This window comes from Hydractinia symbiolongicarpus, chromosome 3, assembly GCF_029227915.1.
Source record: "Hydractinia symbiolongicarpus strain clone_291-10 chromosome 3, HSymV2.1, whole genome shotgun sequence".
NCBI classification, from domain to species: domain Eukaryota; kingdom Metazoa; phylum Cnidaria; class Hydrozoa; order Anthoathecata; family Hydractiniidae; genus Hydractinia; species Hydractinia symbiolongicarpus.
Window position 1 is genome coordinate 24,539,423 of NC_079877.1, and position 19,024 is coordinate 24,558,446.

The following is a 19,024-nucleotide window of genomic DNA, read 5'->3' on the forward strand; positions in this document are numbered from 1 at the left end:
ATAAATAATTATAGTTAAGAAATTTACTGAAAGTAATCTCTCTTCGTCTAGTGTCCCCATATTTTTTCATGCTATGCAGATGCCAGAACCAAAAGAGCTTACCATTGAAAAAGTAAACAAAGGAATTTGCCTATTACCCTTTTTACCAAGTGGGTGTAATGGCTTCAGGTTTCGAGTTATCCATACAGGTCAATTTAGACATTGTATACCGATTTGGGGGACATCCAATTTGGGCACCCAAAATAGAGAGATGAATACTGCTTTACTTCTTGTATATATATTGATGGATAGGGAAAAATGTGGTGGTAACAGTTCTGGACCTTTTTCACTTTAAAATATTAACTGTTTGATTCAAACAAATCGAGTTTCTCGTTTCCTTAAAAAGGTTAAAAGACAATTAAGGGATTACCAAATGCCCAGTAATTTCTTGGATTAACCCCTGATATAATAAGTAACGGTACCACGACTGCATTTAACTAGCCAGCTAGCTGTTTTCCCCCACTACCAGAATCTTCAAGCTAAAAGCTTTTTTTGCCTGCATTTGACTGTATAAACACCTCCATGTGTGTTGTAACATCAAAATCTATGAGCCTAAATTTATATTCAATTTCGTTTTAAAAGTTAAGAAGCCTGTTTGTTAATGCAAACTACTTTAATGTTGCGTAATAACCCTGGCTATAAGATTACATAAAACTAATCTTAAAAAAAGGAAAAAATACATAGCTATATAGCTAGTAATTTTGATCGATTTGTTTACGTTTCTTCCTCCTCCACCCATTCTATTTTCTGTACATTTTGTCTTGTCGTCCTGTTCTGCCCAGATTGCGAAAACGGCCTGTTTACAACCGGGACAGCCGGATTATGTACACATGATCCGATTATGTTTTTTTTGCACTGGTTATGTAGTGGTGACCGGATTATGAACGCTGATATAATGGCTGGCCAGGCAGACTGTGATTGGCATTTTCTTCAAACTTTTGTGAATTAAACATTCTCTGAAAGATAGAACACCCCTAAAAACTAGAGATGGCGGAAGAAAAAAGTCTCGACGTAATTCTTAGTTTAAAACTAATCTTGTAGTAAATACATTTCAGCATAATATACTTTGAAGTAACTAAATTTCACGGAACCTAAATTATTCTTTTTGCGGGAATTAAGTTTGGTGAAAAGTTATTAAACTTGCGAATCCCAAAATTTAGTATTTGCCGCGAAATTTCGTTTCATTTGAGAGCAACAACAACTTTGCCACCAGGGCTATTGTCAGAAGTGATGACGAATGATATAAAAGCGGTCGGCCCCGATTATATTTGTTCTATAAGTCTGGAATAATATTTGACTGTCATACATAAGCCGGCCTTCCTCGATTATGTGCGTTCTATAATAAGTGAGAAATAATAGAAAAATGCCATACATAAGCCGGTCGGCCCCGATTACGTTCGTTCTATAAGTCTTGAATAATATTTGACTGTGTCATACATAAGTCGGCCTGCCCCGATTATGTTCGTTCTATAATAAATGAGAAATAATATTACACTGTCGTATATAAACTGGCCTGCCCTGATTATATGTCCCTTTATAAGAGCCAAATAATATTTTTTGAGTAATAAGCCGGCCTGTCCTGATTATGTTGGCCTGATTATGTATTTTCTGCCCTGTTCTTAACCGGTGCAAGCTGCCGTACTTAATCAGGCCAATGTTCATTATCCGGGCAGAACAGTCCCAAGTCCAAAACATCAATTTCACCGTCAGCCGATAACACGGGAGACACATCTGCAGATATTGACCGACCATTAGCAGCGCGCACGCCCCCCCCCCCCCCCCCCTCCCCCGCCTGAAAGGATTTACTTTAAAACTCTAAGGAAATATTTTATGCTATATGTTACGATATGTCTTCAGCAATAGTCCCAAACACATCTGCAAAAACAACTATCAGATCAAACAAACATTAAAGATACCACCGTAATCTCACACAAAAAGGAGAAGACAAATCCACAAAATATTAAACAATACCTCTTCACCTGCAAAAAAGGAAAAACTAGTCAAGGAACTCCTTGATATTGAAAAAAATTTACAAAAATCTTATTTAAATGGAAATCTACAAAAAAAACAGCCTTAGAAGATATCAAAAAAATCCTAAATACTTTTATTCATACGCAAAAAAGTTTTCTAAAATAAAGACAAAATTGGACCGCTTATGGATCACAGCAACAAATTAACACATGAGAGCAGAGACTTGGCTAAAATCCTTTCCTGTCAATATCAAAGAGTATTCAGTGAGCCAAAACATGTAAAAGACATAACAATCAACCTACCCCAACACACATCAGAAATTCCAGAACTCCACTTCTCTAAAAAAGACATTATCAATGCAATTGATGAACTCTCCGATAAATCTGTACCAGGCCCAGATGGCTTCTCAGCAATTTTTCTGAAGAAATGTAAAACGTCGCTATCTGTACCACTTCTTCTGTTATGGCAAAAATGTATGGACTATGGTGAAATTCCCCCAATTTTAAAGCACTCACTAATCACCCCTCATTTCAAAGGTGGAAAGAAATCTGATGCATCCAATTACCGCTCAGTAGCCTTGACATCTCATATTATCAAAGTCTTCAAAAAAGTCGTCCGGAATCATATCACCGAAAATCAACATGGTTTTCGTTCTGGTCGGTCATGTCTTAGTCAACTCTTAGACCACTTTGATAATGTGATACACTTTGTTGATGGAAAACAAAATTGTGACATTGTATACTTTGACTTTGCAAAAGCCTTCGACAAAGTGGATTTTACCATTGTCTTAAAAAAACTTGAAAAACTTGGAATCAAAGGAAAATTATTTAACTTTGTTGAAGCTTTCGTGACAAACCACACCCAATCAGTCAATGGAATGGAATCACATCCTGTTGCTGTTATTTCAGGCGTACCCCAAGGTAGTGTGCTTGGACCACATATCTTCATCATTCTCTTAGGAGATATGGACTCAAATGTCAATGAAAGTATTGTACGGTCATTTGCCGATGATACAAGGGTTACCAAGAGCATCGATTCTCTCAGGGACATGGGCAAGTTGCAAAGTGATCTACAGAAAATTTATGAATGGGTAGAAGATGCAAACATAAAATTTAATAATCTAAAGTTTGAAGTCATGCGTTGTGGCACAAACGACACCCTGAAAAATTGCACATCGTATCTTTCCCCCTCTGGACTCATCATCACAGAGCGAGAGGAACTGAAAGATCTTGGTGTCATATTATCCACCAACTGCTCCTTTCATTCCCACATATTGAAAGTAGTAAATGACAGTAAAAACATGATGTCTTGGATTTTAAGAACTTTTTACACCAGAACAAAGGATCACCTTATGACCATGTGGAAATCTCTTGTTCTTCCTCTATTAGAGTATTGCTCAGTCCTATAAAGTCCACATAAAGTTGGAGAGATACAGATGATAGAGGCATTGCAATGGTCCTATATACGAAAAATCAGAAACGTGACCAATCACAACTATTGGAAATCATTGAAGGAACTGAAACTGTATTCAATGGAGCGTAGAAGGGAAAAGTACAGAATAATTTATATTTGGAAAATCATGGAGCAGTTGGTACCAAATGTCAATCTGAAAATTCAAAGCTATCATCATCCTCAGCATGGGCGGAAAGAAAAACGTCCGTGTGGCAGAGTTCAGTTTAGCTATCCATGGAATAAAGCTCTTTAACATCCTCCACAAATCCATCCGTAATATGTCTGGTTGCACACTGGACCTTTTTAAAAACAGCCTTGATAAATATCTATTCTAGATACCAGATGAACCACAACTGGTAGGATACACCACGTTAAGACGGGCTGATTCAAATTCTTTTATACATATACACATTGGTGTAAACTGGATGTTTAATCCAATGGAGGACTGGCATACAACTGCTAATCCTGAAGACTTCTTCGAAAGCCTACAACAAGGTACAACAAGGTAAGGTAAATACACACTTACTGACTTATAGTTTACAGTAATTGTAGTGACAATGATTCATAAAAATTATAAGAATGAAGTTTAAAAATTTGCTGTCTGAAAAAAATTTAATAAACGCCCCTGGTAGATTAACCGCCCTCTGCCAAATAAGCGCACCCTGTCAAGATAAAATTTTGCAAATAAGCGCCCGGGCGCTTAATCCGTCGTTCACAGTAATGCCAGTTTTATAGCGCCCATGGGTTTATTTTTTCACTGGGCCCAGTGAAAAAATGAACCTGCTCTCCCGCGTTATTGTCTTCTTTGTCAATTGACTGCGTTGATTATTGTAATTGTGGATTTAATTTATTAGGTACAGGGGCGCTTAATCCGTCATTTACGGTAACTTGCGAAAACGACTAACTGGCATTAACTCGCGTTAATTTAAAAGAGTTAAAAATTAGCGCCTAGAACGTCAGCAGGTGAAAAAAAAAATTATTAATAAAAAGAAATGTCTTTTTGACAAAAGTATCAAAAGCATATAATATGTAATATTGTGGTTTTGTAAGGAAACCGATGTGAAAGTCAGGGATTAAGTTTACGATTTATTATAATTTTAGGAATAAAAGCAAAGATTTGTTTTTATCAACTTTATAGCAAAAAGGTAACTGAAAAGGAAGTGCAAAGGAAGAAAAAATCTTTCGAAGTTGTGGAAAAACCAGAGAAGGAGTGTCGTTCCTTCCAATTTTTATCATGGTTAAATCCCTTCATGCATATAGGAGAATCAAGAACCAATATTGATAATAAATTGGTTGTGGGAGAGTTTCAGCTATCAGACAATGAAAAAGATCATCGTCGACGTACCCCTGTACGTCGACGATGATCTTGATTCCTGTGCTGATAGTAAAAATCGATTTAAGGAGGTGGACACAGAAGAAAACGTATTTATATCTTCACCTGCAGAGATTATTCGAGAAACAGCTATTAACAAAAAATGTTACAGCATTGAGCTTGCAATCCGAAAAGAAAGTTAATGTACCGAGCCAAGGTAGAAAAGATGATTACATGGATAAAATGGAGTTGTCCCTCATTGACAACAAAACAAGAAAGTTGCAGAATTGCTTCGCAACAAGCTCCGTACTCTTCAACAGTTAAACCAAAAGAACTTTTATTTCGGCGTTTAAATATTATTGTGAGTGTAAACGCGACTAGGTAATGCTCAGTATAATTTAACGCATGCGCTGAAAAATTGGGCATTATCACAATTAACGTCCAGTGTGAACCTAGCTTAAACTGACAATTTGATGACGTCAAATACCTTCTTTTGGTACATTACGTCACATATATATAAACGATACTTAGTTCAATACAAAAACATATTACCACCACGGTCATGGGAACTCAGTCGTCTTCTAATGGCCGAAAAAGTTAAAGCATCAAGAAGTAGTAACAGAAGACGCACTTTTCTTGATAATTTACCATTCAGAAAATTATTCCGACGAAACAATACAATGCCTGAGATGACTACAAACCCAGATAATAGCAAGAAAAACGAAGAAGATAACTCATCAGGACCTGCATCTTCTGCAAAAGAAGGAGGCAAAGAAAGGGAGCGACCTGGAACACCCAAGCCTTCGTCTGTAACTACAGCTGGCGATTCAGGACAAACTTCTCCGAAACCACCACAACCCCAAACAGCCTTTGACTCCGCCGCAGCCCTCCTTGCTCAGTATGGATACGGTCTTGGTGAACAACTTGGAAAGGGTAGCTATGCTATTGTACGCTCTGCTTCCTCAAAGAAGCACAAAAGACGTGTTGCAATTAAGATCATATCAAAGAAGAAAGCTCCTGAAGATTATTTAACAAAGTTTCTTCCCCGTGAAATACAAGTTCTAAAGCGGCTACGACATAGTAACTGCATCTCGTTGTTAGAGGCTATTGAGACAAACACAAGAATTTATTTGATCATGAATCTCGCCGAAAACGGAGATTTGCTGGAATATATTCGAGAGAGAGGTCCAATGCCTGATGACGACGCAAGGCGATATTTCAGACAATTGATCACTGCGACAGACTATTTTCATTCTCTGGGCATCGTTCACCGTGATCTGAAATGTGAGAATTTACTTCTCGATATTAATCACAATATCGTGGTTTCAGACTTTGGCTTTGCAAGAGGACAGATGATAAATCCCGAAACAGGGAAAAGAAGACTAAGCCAGACCTTTTGTGGATCTTATGCTTATGCTCCACCTGAAATTTTAAGAGGTAAAGTGTTTATCTTTAACTTGGAGAGGATCATTTTCTTACACAGAGCGGAAAAGTTACATAAAATCAAAACACAAAGAATGTTAGTAATAAAAATGTTCCAACCTCAATCCACAACTTTGTATGTTTTATTGGTACTGAAACGCTAGTCGTCCGGGCATAGTTGGCGTGTTTCGCCTCCTTAAAATGTAAAGATTTTCTTGTGGTTTCTTTAAAGTTTTGGAGTCTCTATATAACTGGAATCGGGAGGGTGGCTAAGAAGGTGAAATTTTGAAAGTCACTCTTTTAAAAAACTACTGGTACCACTGGACAGAGCTAGAAGGAGCGAGGAGAAAATGATCTTATCTCCGTTGAATGCCCGAAACGGTCAATTTTTCATATTTTTATGCTGTTTGTAAAAATTAATGCAAACATTGACAGAGAAGACAAGTTGTTTTGAAAAATGGTATAGTTTTCCATATTACGATTTGCCTTTTTTTACGTTATATCTCCTTAAGGACAAATTATAATATAGAAAATTATACATTTTTTAAAACAGCTTTCTTTTGTCTGTCAAATATACTATTCACATCTTCCTGACAACATAAAAAGCAACTATGTTTTTGGTAACATCGGTATTTCCTGCTGGCTGAAGAAAACTTGACTTTAAAAAGCAATTTTTCATTTCCTTTTCAAGCTCTGTTTCATAACGCAAGTAATTTTTTAAAAGAGTGAATCCAAAATCTCACTTTACGGGGGAGTACATGGAATATAATCATGTATTCTGGTCTGCAAAATACTAAATTGGTACTTAGATAGCCCAAAAACCATTTCAATTATGTTACATAGGTACTAAGGACCTGAAAAAGCACAAGACTAACTTTACCTCCCTAAAATAGCGAAACGCGGGATATATCGCTGCACTAAATAAACACAGGGACGAGGTTAGATGACATCCTGACATCCCATCTTGTCATAAGAATTGTGAGTCCCTAAAAGTTTGTCCACAAAATAACTGTGAAGTTATTCGGCGCATTTAGGTATCGCTTATGATGGAACTGTTGCAGATATATGGAGTCTAGGAGTAGTCTTGTACACTATGGTCAGTGCAAGTTTGCCGTTCGACGATTCAAACTTAAAAACATTGTTAGAGCAAGTTATGCGACAGGTTCATTTTTCAAGCCGCAAGAAAATATCTCCTGAAGTCAAGGATTTGATTTGTAGAATGCTACAACCAAGCGTGGAGCAACGTGCCACAGTAACAGAAATTCGAGAGCATTGCTGGTTCAAAGGAGAGAAGCTACCCCCAACCAAACCAGATGAGGTCAGTGAGGAAGAAGGAAAGAACTGAACAGAGCTTCACCCTTTGTTAGTATATCTAAAAAATATGATATATTTTTACACCTATATTTTCAATGTCTTTCAACAGACCTGGTAAAGCTCAACATGAGTAAAAGTCACTCTTCTATTTTTAAAAACTAGATTTTAAATTTTGTTGGTATGGCTGGCGAGACATGTTCCGCCAACATGCTGGCTAAAAGAGAAATGTGGCCAATATTTTTATTTTTTTGCAGAAATATTGGCCGTCATTTTGGGAGTTCTAACGTAATCAGCATTTTGTAATGCCTTCCAAATCTTATATTCATCTGATGAAGCAAACAGCCTTAGCAATTATTCACTTTCTTTTTCACAACCACCATGTATTACTGACAGTAACAAAGTTCTCAATTCGGAGAATAACATTTGTTATTACTTTTCAAAAAATTTACAAGGGATTTTGCACGTAAAAACTTGTTACGCAGCTATCATTACGGCATTACCATGCGTCGAAAAACAACGCAGTGTCACAAATTTGTTTTTATACGCTTCTATAAAATTCGTGTCTACAGCGTTCCGCATCGAAAAATTGACCGTTTGTGAAGTTATTCCTCTTTAGCAAGAGGTTTGTTTCGGTCGTAACTGTTCCCATGTGCGACGTTGCGGCGAAACAATGCAACTGTTACGATTTGCAAGTAACAATTGAGCCAACTTTTGACGGTATAGCAACATACAGAGGATCCGTTTCGTTTTGTTGTTTCTTCTCGTACAGCGAAACACTGCTCGCAAAAAGTTCGTAATCGACAGGATTAGAAGGTGCGTTGCAGAACACGTTGTAGTTTGTGCCGATCTACATGTAAAATAAACAAATTGTTGATTTTCAGAAAAAACAAAAAACCCTAAAACTTTTAAGCTATCGTAACCCCTAAGGCTGAGAGTTAAAGTGATCGGTGCAGCCTGGAAATTTGAAAATCTAAGCAACCTAGGCCAAACCAAAATAAACTAACAAGAAACCAATAAAGCCATTCTTTAAGAATCTTATATGCAAGGTATAGGAGTCGCCCTAACTGGATACATATCGCACTTGACACAAACAAAATAAAGAAAAGAGGTTAAGTCTTACCTTATCTAAAGGCTTTCGTAATTCTCTCCTGAGAGCCAAGTCATTTCTTAACCCAATCAGATCTTTAGAAAATAAAGCATTTCTCGCATGACGCTGTTTCAACACATTTCTTACAGTGACCGCCATGCCGGTTCGAAGCTGCGTTTCTTCCCATGCTTCAAGTGAACCAGTTTTAATGTTTTTCGCGGATAAACACATTCCTTGGACCCGTTCTAAAGTCGTTTGACTTAATAAAGACGGGGAATAACCGATGTCGGAAAGAACGTGACCGGCCAATAGTTTTTGCATGTACTCCGGTACATCGTTGTTCTTTTCGTCTAGAATTTACGAAGAAAAAATCATGTTATGTTTCAGCCGGAACAAGCAAGCAATACTATTATCAGAGTCATTCCTACTTCCGCAACATTAAAAATACACATTACACTAATACTGCGTCAATATAGAGGATATTGAGCAAAAAAGTACGACTTTTAAAAACTGGAAATTTTGAAACAAAAAATGTTTTTCCTTTGATTTTTTCGATTTTTTTAAAGGTTTACGAAACGTTTAAGAAAGTAGAAAGTGACAGAGTGTCCTTTAAAATTCGTAACGGCTGACTCTTCTATATGGGCTGCCGACGTTACATTAAAAGCGCGTCGCAGTAGAATACATTGTGATTACTAGTCAAAGCCGCTACAACTACACCATCTTTGAAATTCCGTTTAATGTCCAAAAAACATACCAAGCGTAAAGTCTTAATAAAACGCAAAGCTATACCTATCACAGGCGCAGTCTTATTTATGCTGGATAACAGACTCCAATCCACATCCATTACCGATGCTGGCTGAGGTTGCTGGTCTTCTTCGTTTTCGTCAAATAAATCCAGCTCTTCGTCGCTAATGCTTTCATATACATCGTCATTTTTGTTTGCAGTTTCTGTGCTATCTTTTGACGAAGGTGGAGTGGTCACTGTAATAAAATTAATTCAGCTTACACAGCCATCGATTTTTTCTGGTTTAGCATTTTAATATACTTCAAACGAGCTATTTTGTCCGAATTTAGGATAGTTGGCATGGCAACGATAGGTGTTATTTCGTCATTGTTCCTAAATTAATCAGCTGATTGTTCTTTTAACGTCCGCACATTTCATGCAACGTTGTAAAAAATAACGCCCTTCAGAGTGGGCGCAAAAACGTTGAAAACAGAATCCGACACCAAAACAAAAACATACCTTTATTTCTGTTTGTAGAGCGCTCGTTGGAATCTTTTCTACTAGATGATAAATCCCTTTTGCTAAAAGAAGAGTCTCGATGTCTACCTTTACGTTCGGGCGAGCGTCCACGCTTAAACGGTGAACTACGTACATCTGGCGATTTGATGCGACGATCAGGAGACTTGGACAACCCGCCTTTTCTGCTGTCGGGAGATCGCCTTCTTGAATCCGATTTATCTTTATCTTCCAGGTTCCGATTTTTTTCACTGCGGTCTCGCTTACTCTCTTTCGATAAGTCTCGTTTTTTGTCTTCCTTCCGAGCGCTCTTTTTCTCGTCGCTGAAACCGCTAGTTTGTTTGTCGTTTTCTTTCAATTCAGGTGTTTTCCGACCGCTCGACGCAGGAGAGGGGTCCTCCATCTCCTTTACAGTTGTTACTCGTTTGTGTGACAATTTCTTCTCCTTCTTCTTTTCGTCAACCGTGCTTTCTTTTTCTTTTTCTTCTTTTTTCTTTTTCGTCACTTCTTTATCTTTAGTCGACTTCTTAGGCGATTTCACAACTTCAGCATCGTCTGCCGTAACTTTAGCGGGCTTTGATTTCTCTTTCTCCTCCTTCTCAACGATATTCTCACTCGACTTCGAAGTCTTTGCTTTTTGTTTCTTGCTGACTTTAGTTTCCGTGTCTGAAACATCACTACCGGATGCGTCCTCTTTCGTGTTACGTTTTTTCAACTTCTCTGTATGTTTCCTAAAAGTAAGTAGAAACATAAAGACATAAAATATCAATTAGGCAACGAAGCATTTTTATCCTGCTAACCAAAACACATCCGGATATAGATTTGATTTAGTATAACGCAAATGTTTTGATTTTACATCGAGTCCATTGGACATGTAAGAGTATCCACAGGGACAGTAAATGAAAGACATCTGTGATTAAAGAAAACCAAACAAACAAATTTGTGCTGAAATTAATAAGGAAGAAAGAAATGTGAAAAAAATCAAATCCAGCAGTATTTGATTTTTTTTATTCCTGAAAAACCTATAAAGTAGGATAATTCGCCCAATTTTCCTTATTTGGTCTCGTTTTTTGTCCTCACGCATGCGGGCGCATACCAAAATTTTGTAAACAACAGAATCTAGTCTATATGAAGTTTATCACTAATCCAAAAAGCGTACGATATCTTTATGAGTGTAGTCAGTTTTAAAATTGGTACCACAAATTTATTTTTTACTTGCCTCTTTTTAGAACTTCTTTCTTCTTCATCATCACTATCACTCAGATCTCTCTTCTTCGCAATGCCGCCAATAAAGTCTTTAAAATAAAATAAAATCATCTTTAAAAGCAGCGAGAAAGAAATATGTCATCTACAATCCATAACGACTGACTTGTAGTCATGTTATGTCATTTATGCTTAATTTATCCGTAAAAAGTACGTCGGCAAAATTTCGTAAGCAAAAAAAATCGTAAGTAAAAATAATTAATTTTTTAGGCAGGCTATCTAGAAAACATAAATTAATTTTTTTTCTAGTTGAGTTTATTTATATGCAAGAATTAAAAGCGAAATAGTCTCTTTAACTTACGCGTTTTTCTTTTTCCGATTTTTTCACCTCGATTTATTTAAATAATTGGTCGAATAAATAACCTACGAGTATTTTTAGTTATAAAATAGAAAATGCTGCTCTATAAAAATATTAATTCGTCGGTAAAAATTAATCGTCGGTAAAAATTAATTGTCGGTAAAGAAATTGCTCGGCAAAAAATAATCGGTGAAAATGTTTCGTCGATAAAAAAATTTCGTCACCAAGAGAAAAATTCGTCATTTTTGCCAACGAATTTTTTACCGAGAAGGTAACTGCCAAAACAATCACGACCAAATTGTCTCACTAAAGTTTGTATAAAATTAAAAGAAAACATTGCTTTTTATCTAATCGAGAAATACATTTATCGTAGACTACTAAAAAAACTTACTTGGATCACGTATTGGAGATAACTCAAACTGCGGCTCTTTTCCACCACGTCGAAAATCTTTGTGATCACGATATCCACCATGCTTCGGATATCGATCTTGATACTGCATGTCCATTGGACGATCGTCCATTGGATTGTTACGGAACCGATAATCATAGTCTACAAATAAGTAATTAATTATTGAAGGTTCCTAAACGTAATGATTATGGATTCGCAACATGTATTCTTGGAACAGATGCATAGGAACATAGTATTGCGTGACATTAGTGCTATGAACAACTGTTAAATTTGTGGCAGTTGTTTCAGATTATGTAGAGTTTTGCTGAAGAGATAAAAAAACCTTTTCGTGTAGAAGATCGCAACAACAAATGTCACCAGCTGACGACCACATCCTAAGACTGTAGACTTTCTTTAATGGAGCTGTTTTAAAAGTCAACCTACTCAGATAAAACATGGCCAAGACATTTCAATGAAAAACTCTTACATCTCTAAATAAATATGTATACCTCTTTGCTGAAAGCGGCCATCTTTGGGATTCTGTTGGTGAAAACCACCTCTGAAGGAACCTCGGCCACCTCGACCGCGCCCTCGGCCTCTAAAGGATATGCGGTTGTCATACCGATCGTCGTCAAAGTTACCCTGGCGATTCCAGTTGTCGTTTCCAGGACGATAGTCGGGGGGACGTCGATCGTCACGCCTAATAAAAAAGCGATAAGCTTACACATTCTTTTACATTAAATTTCTAAAACCCCGAAACCTCTCTTAACATCAAAATTTTTTCGACAAAATTAAAGAAGAAAAAAAAGTCACCAACGTGTACCTGGCGTCCCTAAAATAATCTTGGTCTCGATTGTCTCGATCTTCAAAACGGTTATTTATCCTGCCACGATTGCCTCTATCATCGAAGCGTTGATCCATTCTTCGGTTACGATCCTCGTACTGGTTTGGTCTCCAGTCTCCTTGGTCATAATCAGTACCTCGTGGACCGAATTGGTTCATGCGGCGTCGGTCATCAGGTCGATCATTGAAAGAATCGTCTCTAGCATAAGTATCATTCCGACCTTTTCTATTGTGCATAAATTCATCCCTTCTCCGCTCATCAAAGCCTTGTCTTTGGTCGAAATGTCTTCGCTGTTGTTTTTCATCGTACATCTTAAAATCTTCCATCTCTTGAAAGTCATCCTTATTTTTTACCCTTTTCTTCTTTTTCTTTCTAACGTCCTCAGACTCGTAACTTATGTCCGACTCAAAGGAGGAGTATTCTTTTGAGTATTGTTCCCTGATTGGTGAGATAGATGAACTCGCTCTCCGTTGTTTTCTCTGTTTTAATTTGCTTTCGAACAGTTTTCCCTTCTTTTTGCTTTTAACAATCTGTTCATCCTCTTCATCTTCTGAATAGCTCCACGATGGAGACCTTTGCTTTTTATATTTCTTCTTCGGTCTCTCCTCTTCAGATATTTCATCCTCGGAAGATTTGGGCTTGACCTTTTTTTTCTTTTTCACAACTTCATCGCCTCCGTCATTTTTTTTCGTTTTCTTTGAAACTTCGATAGCTTCTTTAGGATGCTTGTTCTCTAAGGACAAGGTAAATTGTCTTTTAGGAGAAAATACATAGGACATTCTTTGCGCCTATGCCGTAGGAACTGGGGGTTTAAGGGGAGGTTGAGAAATATTAAAATCACATAAAATTGTTTACAAAATAAGTGAAAATAATAAAAAAAATAGTTCTGGGCTTTTAGGCCCCAAAATAAAATTAAATGTTTCTTTCCCCACCTGTTGCAACGAATTTGCTGGTTTTTTACAACGAAACAGCAGTAAAGAGAGTGTTTTAACGACAAAATACTTGGATATCCCAAATTTCCTGGAGATCCATGTACCCAAACAAATTTCTAGTTTTTTTTTTACTTTCCATACTGTAATTATTTCAGTGAAAAAAGATAACTTTGTTGTTGAAATTTGTTGAATTTTAATGTGATTCCGGAAATTTAAATTAATTTCCAAAATCTTTACCTTGGGCAAAGCTGGTTGGGAAGACAATAGCAATACTCTATTTTCCTTTTTTTTATACCCTGTAAACACTATTCTGGTACTATTCACGTAAAGAGAAATAAAGCCCTAAACATTTGATATTAGGCGCATAAAAGTCTCATCACGATTATAAATAGTTGACACAAGGTATTGCTTTTTGTATTTATCGTTGTTGTGTTTAGCTGTAAAATTTTAACAATATGGTGGAAAACATTATGTTAAAATAAAAAATGGACAGCAGAAATATGTATGTACAGTAAAAAAACACACTTAAAAAATCACAAAATATAAAAAAGTGACAAAAACAACTTACTCTTCTTCTTTTTCTCTTTTTCTTCATCTTCACTGGCTGACTGGTACTCGACTAAGCTTTTCTTTCTCCCACCAGCCTTACTTCCACCCTTTTTTGGGTAGGCTTCCTCTTCCATATCTTCTTCTTGGAACACACGTCGTTTCTTTTTGCCTGACTGTGATTCTGGGGAAAACACCTTCTTCTTTTTCTTGGGGTGTGTTTCTAAAACGTACAAAAAAGCTTTATCGTTAGATGAATTTGTGTTGTATAAACGCTATATGCAAGATAGGCAAGTTATTATATTTTATATATATATTTAAAAAAATATCCGTTAAAAAAGTTCAGCTAACTCAGTCGATAAGAATATGTGATAACCAAAATATGATCAAAAGAAATATTTAAAGGCTCGGCTTACCTTCAGCATCCTCATCGTCATCGTTGTCTATTCGTTTTGGTTTCGAGTAAACAGCTATTGGTTGAGAATCTTCTCTCTGTTTTTTCTTCTTCTTCACCTTTGTAGTGTCATCCGGAACATCACGGGGAGTTTTCTTCTTCTCTTTCTTCATATGCAACTTGTTATCAGAATCTTCCATTAGAGTATTTTTCTTTACAGTGAAACTAACAACTGAAATGTAAGAAGTTAGAGTTAGAAGTTATTGAGATAGTAAATAAAATAAAGTCAGTGCAAAAGATATTATAGACAATATAAATTTTTTCTGCTACGTTTTTTGCCATTTCATTATCATATAATTTCTCCAGTTGGAGTTATAAACTCAATAAGACATTCATTTTAGAATAGCAAAAGAGTCTGGGTTAGTGTTCAACTCGGTAAGCAACGCAAAGACCTAAATAATCTATATGGCCACAAAAGAGACTCTTGAAGAGTAGGCGTAGATTCCAAACTGCTAAACCATGCTCTGGTCAGCTACAATCAAGTTGACAGGCCAGTTCTAATTTTACTTCATTTTATCTAAATAAATTTTAATTTTTAGAGTTAAATTATAGAAATTTTATTTGCTGATCCTTTATGACATACGCCTGTAACTCAACTAATAGCTTTTCCTATACCCAAGTTTTACTTAGCACTATTTCTAAGAAAAAGAACAACAACATAAATTTGGTAATACTTTAGTACAATCCACAAATATGTTTAATATTAGCCTATTCGTAAAAAATAGATTGTTGCAAAATCTTTTAATTGTGGATAATAATATCTCTAAAAATATTCAATTACATGAAAAGTACTTAATGCAATTATGGGGGAGGAGGACTTTTTTCTGAAATTATTAGTGAAAGTGAAAGAAAGGTTTCCTTACTGATTCTTACGCTTTCATAATATTTTAACATCACTTTGGCAAGATTTGTATATTGGTAGGAAAGGCAATAAAGTTATATACGTACAGGACTTTTTGGAGTCATTTTCTTCACTGTTATATCCATCTTCTGCATGATCACTGAAAAGAGTGTACCACAAAGTATTTATGCATATATATTTAAAAAAAATCACTTATTCAAATTTATAGATAATGCAAAGCTAGATACAACTAACAGCACAATAGTTATCCAGTAAATTTTCTGCATCTGAACAACTATCATTATTTTGGTAAAACATATGATAAATCACAAAAAGACGTATGCAGTAGGAGAGAGTTAAAACTACAGAATTGAGGTCAAAATTGACTTGATTTTGTTATAAAGCAATTTCAACTATAAATAGAAATGTTCTTAAAAAATTATATTTTGAGAGACACTTAAGGTTGCAAAGCTTGGAGAATTCCTTCAATGATCTTACAAGTGCAAGAACGACTGAAGCATGTGAAGCACAAAGGTCAAATGTTTATATGGAGAGTGAGGATACTTGGAATAACAATTCCAACATTTATTTTTTATTTAAATCTCCATATTATAACCCTGGGTTATTCTATGCGTAAGGAAAAAAGTTGTGCTATAGGCACACACAATGTAATTTATAAAGGATGGTCAAACCCATGGATTCATCTACAGGCTACCAACGTATTTTTAATACTTTCAGAATCAAGGCCTTTGAACTTTTTCTTGTATTAGTACTCAACGATAACAATTTTTTTATAGTTGTTTGAAACAATATTAAATTTTACGTAAGTATCTCTTGTTGACCTAAATTTATGTTTAACCTTGTAAATTCTTATTGTTGACATTTATGTAGGTAGTCAAAGACTAAATATCACAAAAGAGCATGAAGCAGTGTTGATGACGTCATTGCTGGTAGCACGGGAATTAACATTAAAATAACATATTTGTATATTTAATATAACTGCACAAGTGTATACCTTTAATCATGTTACTTTCAAAATTGTAATTTACATAAATAAAGACTTCATTCAGGAAGATAAAACATTCAATCTAAGTCACAGTTGTTCTTTAACATTAAAATTAAGGACAATATACAATGTAAAATAAGGTATGTGAGACATCTTGCTTTTGAGTTGTTTTAGTGACTTGTGTGCGACCATTTTTATGCAAGTCTTAAAGCAAGTGCATGTGATATTACCTGTATGATTTTGTAGATTTTCCCCCTTTAGTCTTCACCTAAAAATAATAATATTATTTTTTATTCCATAACCAGCAAAGTAAGATTTTAGACTTTTGTAATGATGTTATAACTACTTGATTTTTTGATGGGGGGAGGGTTAATATAAAAAAATTAATAGATTAAAAAATAGGTCTTGTGTTAAAACATATCTAAATTTCAGACCAAAAAATTAAAATTATCTGATGATTAAATCATTACAAACATCAATTGTATGCAAAAAAACGGACTTACAACAGATTTTGCAGTTATGACACCAAGGCGATCAAAAACACTTTTTGATTTTGTTCCAGATGATTGATCAACTAGTTCATTTGAGGTGGACACTCTGCGCCCAGAATCAATTGTCACTTTCCTTGTAGTACGTGAGCCAGACATGTCGTGATTTGTTGAAGGTTTCACATTTTAGTGTGAAAACTTGAACTATAAATGTTATTTCAATACTATCAAGATAATTTAAATATAGAAAACATGACGTTATGATTATGGACCCTAAAGTAGACCAAACAAGACATTACAGGAAGTAATTACAGATTTGATGTAGAGAAATTTAGTTTCTAATAAACACTGCAATAAGTTGCAATGTTTTGCTACACCCTAAATCAAAAACACTATTCAAAGCACCATTACCAGGCTTCTCATTTTGTAAATATGTGCTTATGTGATCAATTGTGTATGCCAGTTGACCGCGTTACGCGATTGCATAGCGTACGTAATTTGCTCCGGGTTCGCGATTTATTTATTTGTTTAACAACGAACGTGCAAAGGATGTTACGCGTGCAATTCGGGTTCCAAGGTTAATCTTTGTTGCTCATTCATTTTACAGTAGAAAAGTGAGGGACATTTTGAATCTTGAACCCCAAACACGATGATTGAGCGTCTACTGGTATAGCGACTCTCTCAATTTTTACTTCCTTGTCCAAAATAGTATGCATGAATGACAAACTATCATTTTAATAAATGGTTTCCAATTGTTTTGTCAAATGAAGAGAATATCTACAATTAAATCCATAATAAAATGTTTGTCCCGCCTGTAAGTGCAGTTTTGCAGACTTGATTCATCCATGCTCTGTCTGCGTTCACCTCCGCATTAGTTAAGAACCGCATGGCTGGATTTCTTGTATAAGACCTGGTTACCAACGACGAAGGGGCCAGACAAAAAAGATTTATGTCTACGTAGTTCTTTTAACAAGTCAGGAGTCGGTGAATTAGCTCGGATGGCCACGTTGGCTATGAATAGGCTTGTTCGTAGATTAAAAGGAGCAGGATTATTCAATAATTCTTAGGTCTAAAAGTAATCTGTCAACGGAGGTACACGGTTCTTCCTGCACCTCACGTAATTCAGGTACACGATAGGGCATAAAAACGCGATCGCGTACCTTAAAATGAGAAGCCTGCATTATGATCTCATTTTAATGGTTTTATATAACAGGCGTAGCACCTGTTATATAAGCCATTTTTTAAAAATCTTTATTACAAAACACACTTTGGGCAATATTTAACTACCAAGTTGACGACTTTCGCAGAAGAAACCTTAGAAAATCACAAAATCAAGGGAAATAACTTCACTTATAGTCAATTTTAAATTAAATTAAATATGATATCATAATTTATGCAGTATAATCAAACCTGAAATTTTTAAATGTGAATATCTTGAACGAAAACAGCTTTTTAAAAAATTTAAAAAGACGTGTTAAATAACTTTTACAGAATAAGGATGAGTAATGATAACCCTAAATACTAATTCAATTGGGGCACCCCATGTTTTTCATTAACCCAAACATAATCTGCATGATAATAATTTTCATAAAGCATTATTTTTTAGCTAGAGAAAATAATTATGTCTCAAAACAATAAAAAAAGATCGGGGCAACTTATTGTACAAATAACAATAACCTGCGTGCAACAATACTGAGAATACTTTCAGTGCAAATCTTATAGAATTTGTAGCTATAAATAACACCAAATATTGCTTTTCAGATTGTGCAAAACATAAGGTAGTTAGCTAGCTAGCTATAATATAAGGCTTTCACACAATAATGTATAAATAAATAAAGAACAGACTAAAGAAAAAAAAATTGGCAAACAATTGAGAAAACAAAATTCACAATATATAAGCTTTAGCTAGCAGCGAGACAGACGGTGGACAGACAGAACAGACAGTCAGTGATGCTGTTGTTTTTATAATGATTAATGTCGCCTTGGCTCGCGCTTTGTGTCTCCTAGCACAATATAATGTTTAGTTACCAGAGTAAGCTCATAAAACGGAAATATAAAGTGCAAACTTTGTATCTTATTGGAACCATTGGAACATCATTTTTGTGCAAATAGTACATTCGTAAACAT

The 19,024-nt window shown here is 35.5% G+C and overlaps 2 protein-coding genes across 2 annotated transcripts; one reads left to right on the forward strand and one right to left on the reverse strand.

Moving 5' to 3' along the window:
* The first annotated feature begins 5,418 nt into the window (after positions 1-5,418).
* Positions 5,419-7,803, forward strand: LOC130636395 (testis-specific serine/threonine-protein kinase 3-like). Its single transcript, XM_057446101.1, has 2 exons — positions 5,419-6,211; positions 7,231-7,803. Exons 1-2 carry the CDS (start codon positions 5,455-5,457, stop codon positions 7,539-7,541), a joined length of 1,068 nt encoding a protein of 355 aa, XP_057302084.1. The 5' UTR covers positions 5,419-5,454; the 3' UTR covers positions 7,542-7,803.
* A 115-nt stretch (positions 7,804-7,918) lies between these two features.
* On the reverse strand, positions 7,919-18,096 carry LOC130636392 (uncharacterized protein DDB_G0283697-like). The gene is made up of 13 exons (XM_057446098.1): positions 16,913-18,096; positions 16,640-16,677; positions 15,511-15,563; positions 14,525-14,734; positions 14,131-14,331; positions 12,610-13,363; positions 12,296-12,486; positions 11,790-11,948; positions 11,057-11,132; positions 9,841-10,568; positions 9,387-9,578; positions 8,631-8,947; positions 7,919-8,357 (listed from the first exon to the last, which is right to left on the reverse strand). Exons 1-13 carry the CDS (start codon positions 17,054-17,056, stop codon positions 8,190-8,192), a joined length of 3,231 nt encoding a protein of 1,076 aa, XP_057302081.1. The 5' UTR covers positions 17,057-18,096; the 3' UTR covers positions 7,919-8,189.
* Positions 18,097-19,024: the final 928 nt, after the last annotated feature.

Excerpts from the sequence above, each read along its gene's own strand:
- LOC130636395 (XM_057446101.1), top strand. The coding sequence starts at position 5,455 with ATGCCTGAGATGACTACAAACCCAGATAATAGCAAGAAAAACGAAGAA. Across the intron at positions 6,212-7,230 it reads TCCACCTGAAATTTTAAGAG|GTATCGCTTATGATGGAACT; the intron begins GTAAAGTGTTTA and ends CGGCGCATTTAG.
- LOC130636392 (XM_057446098.1), bottom strand. The coding sequence starts at position 17,056 with ATGTCTGGCTCACGTACTACAAGGAAAGTGACAATTGATTCTGGGCGC. Across the intron at positions 16,678-16,912 it reads TCATAACTGCAAAATCTGTT|GTGAAGACTAAAGGGGGAAA; the intron begins GTAAGTCCGTTT and ends TATTATTTTTAG. Across the intron at positions 14,735-15,510 it reads AAATGACTCCAAAAAGTCCT|TTGTTAGTTTCACTGTAAAG; the intron begins GTACGTATATAA and ends CTTACATTTCAG.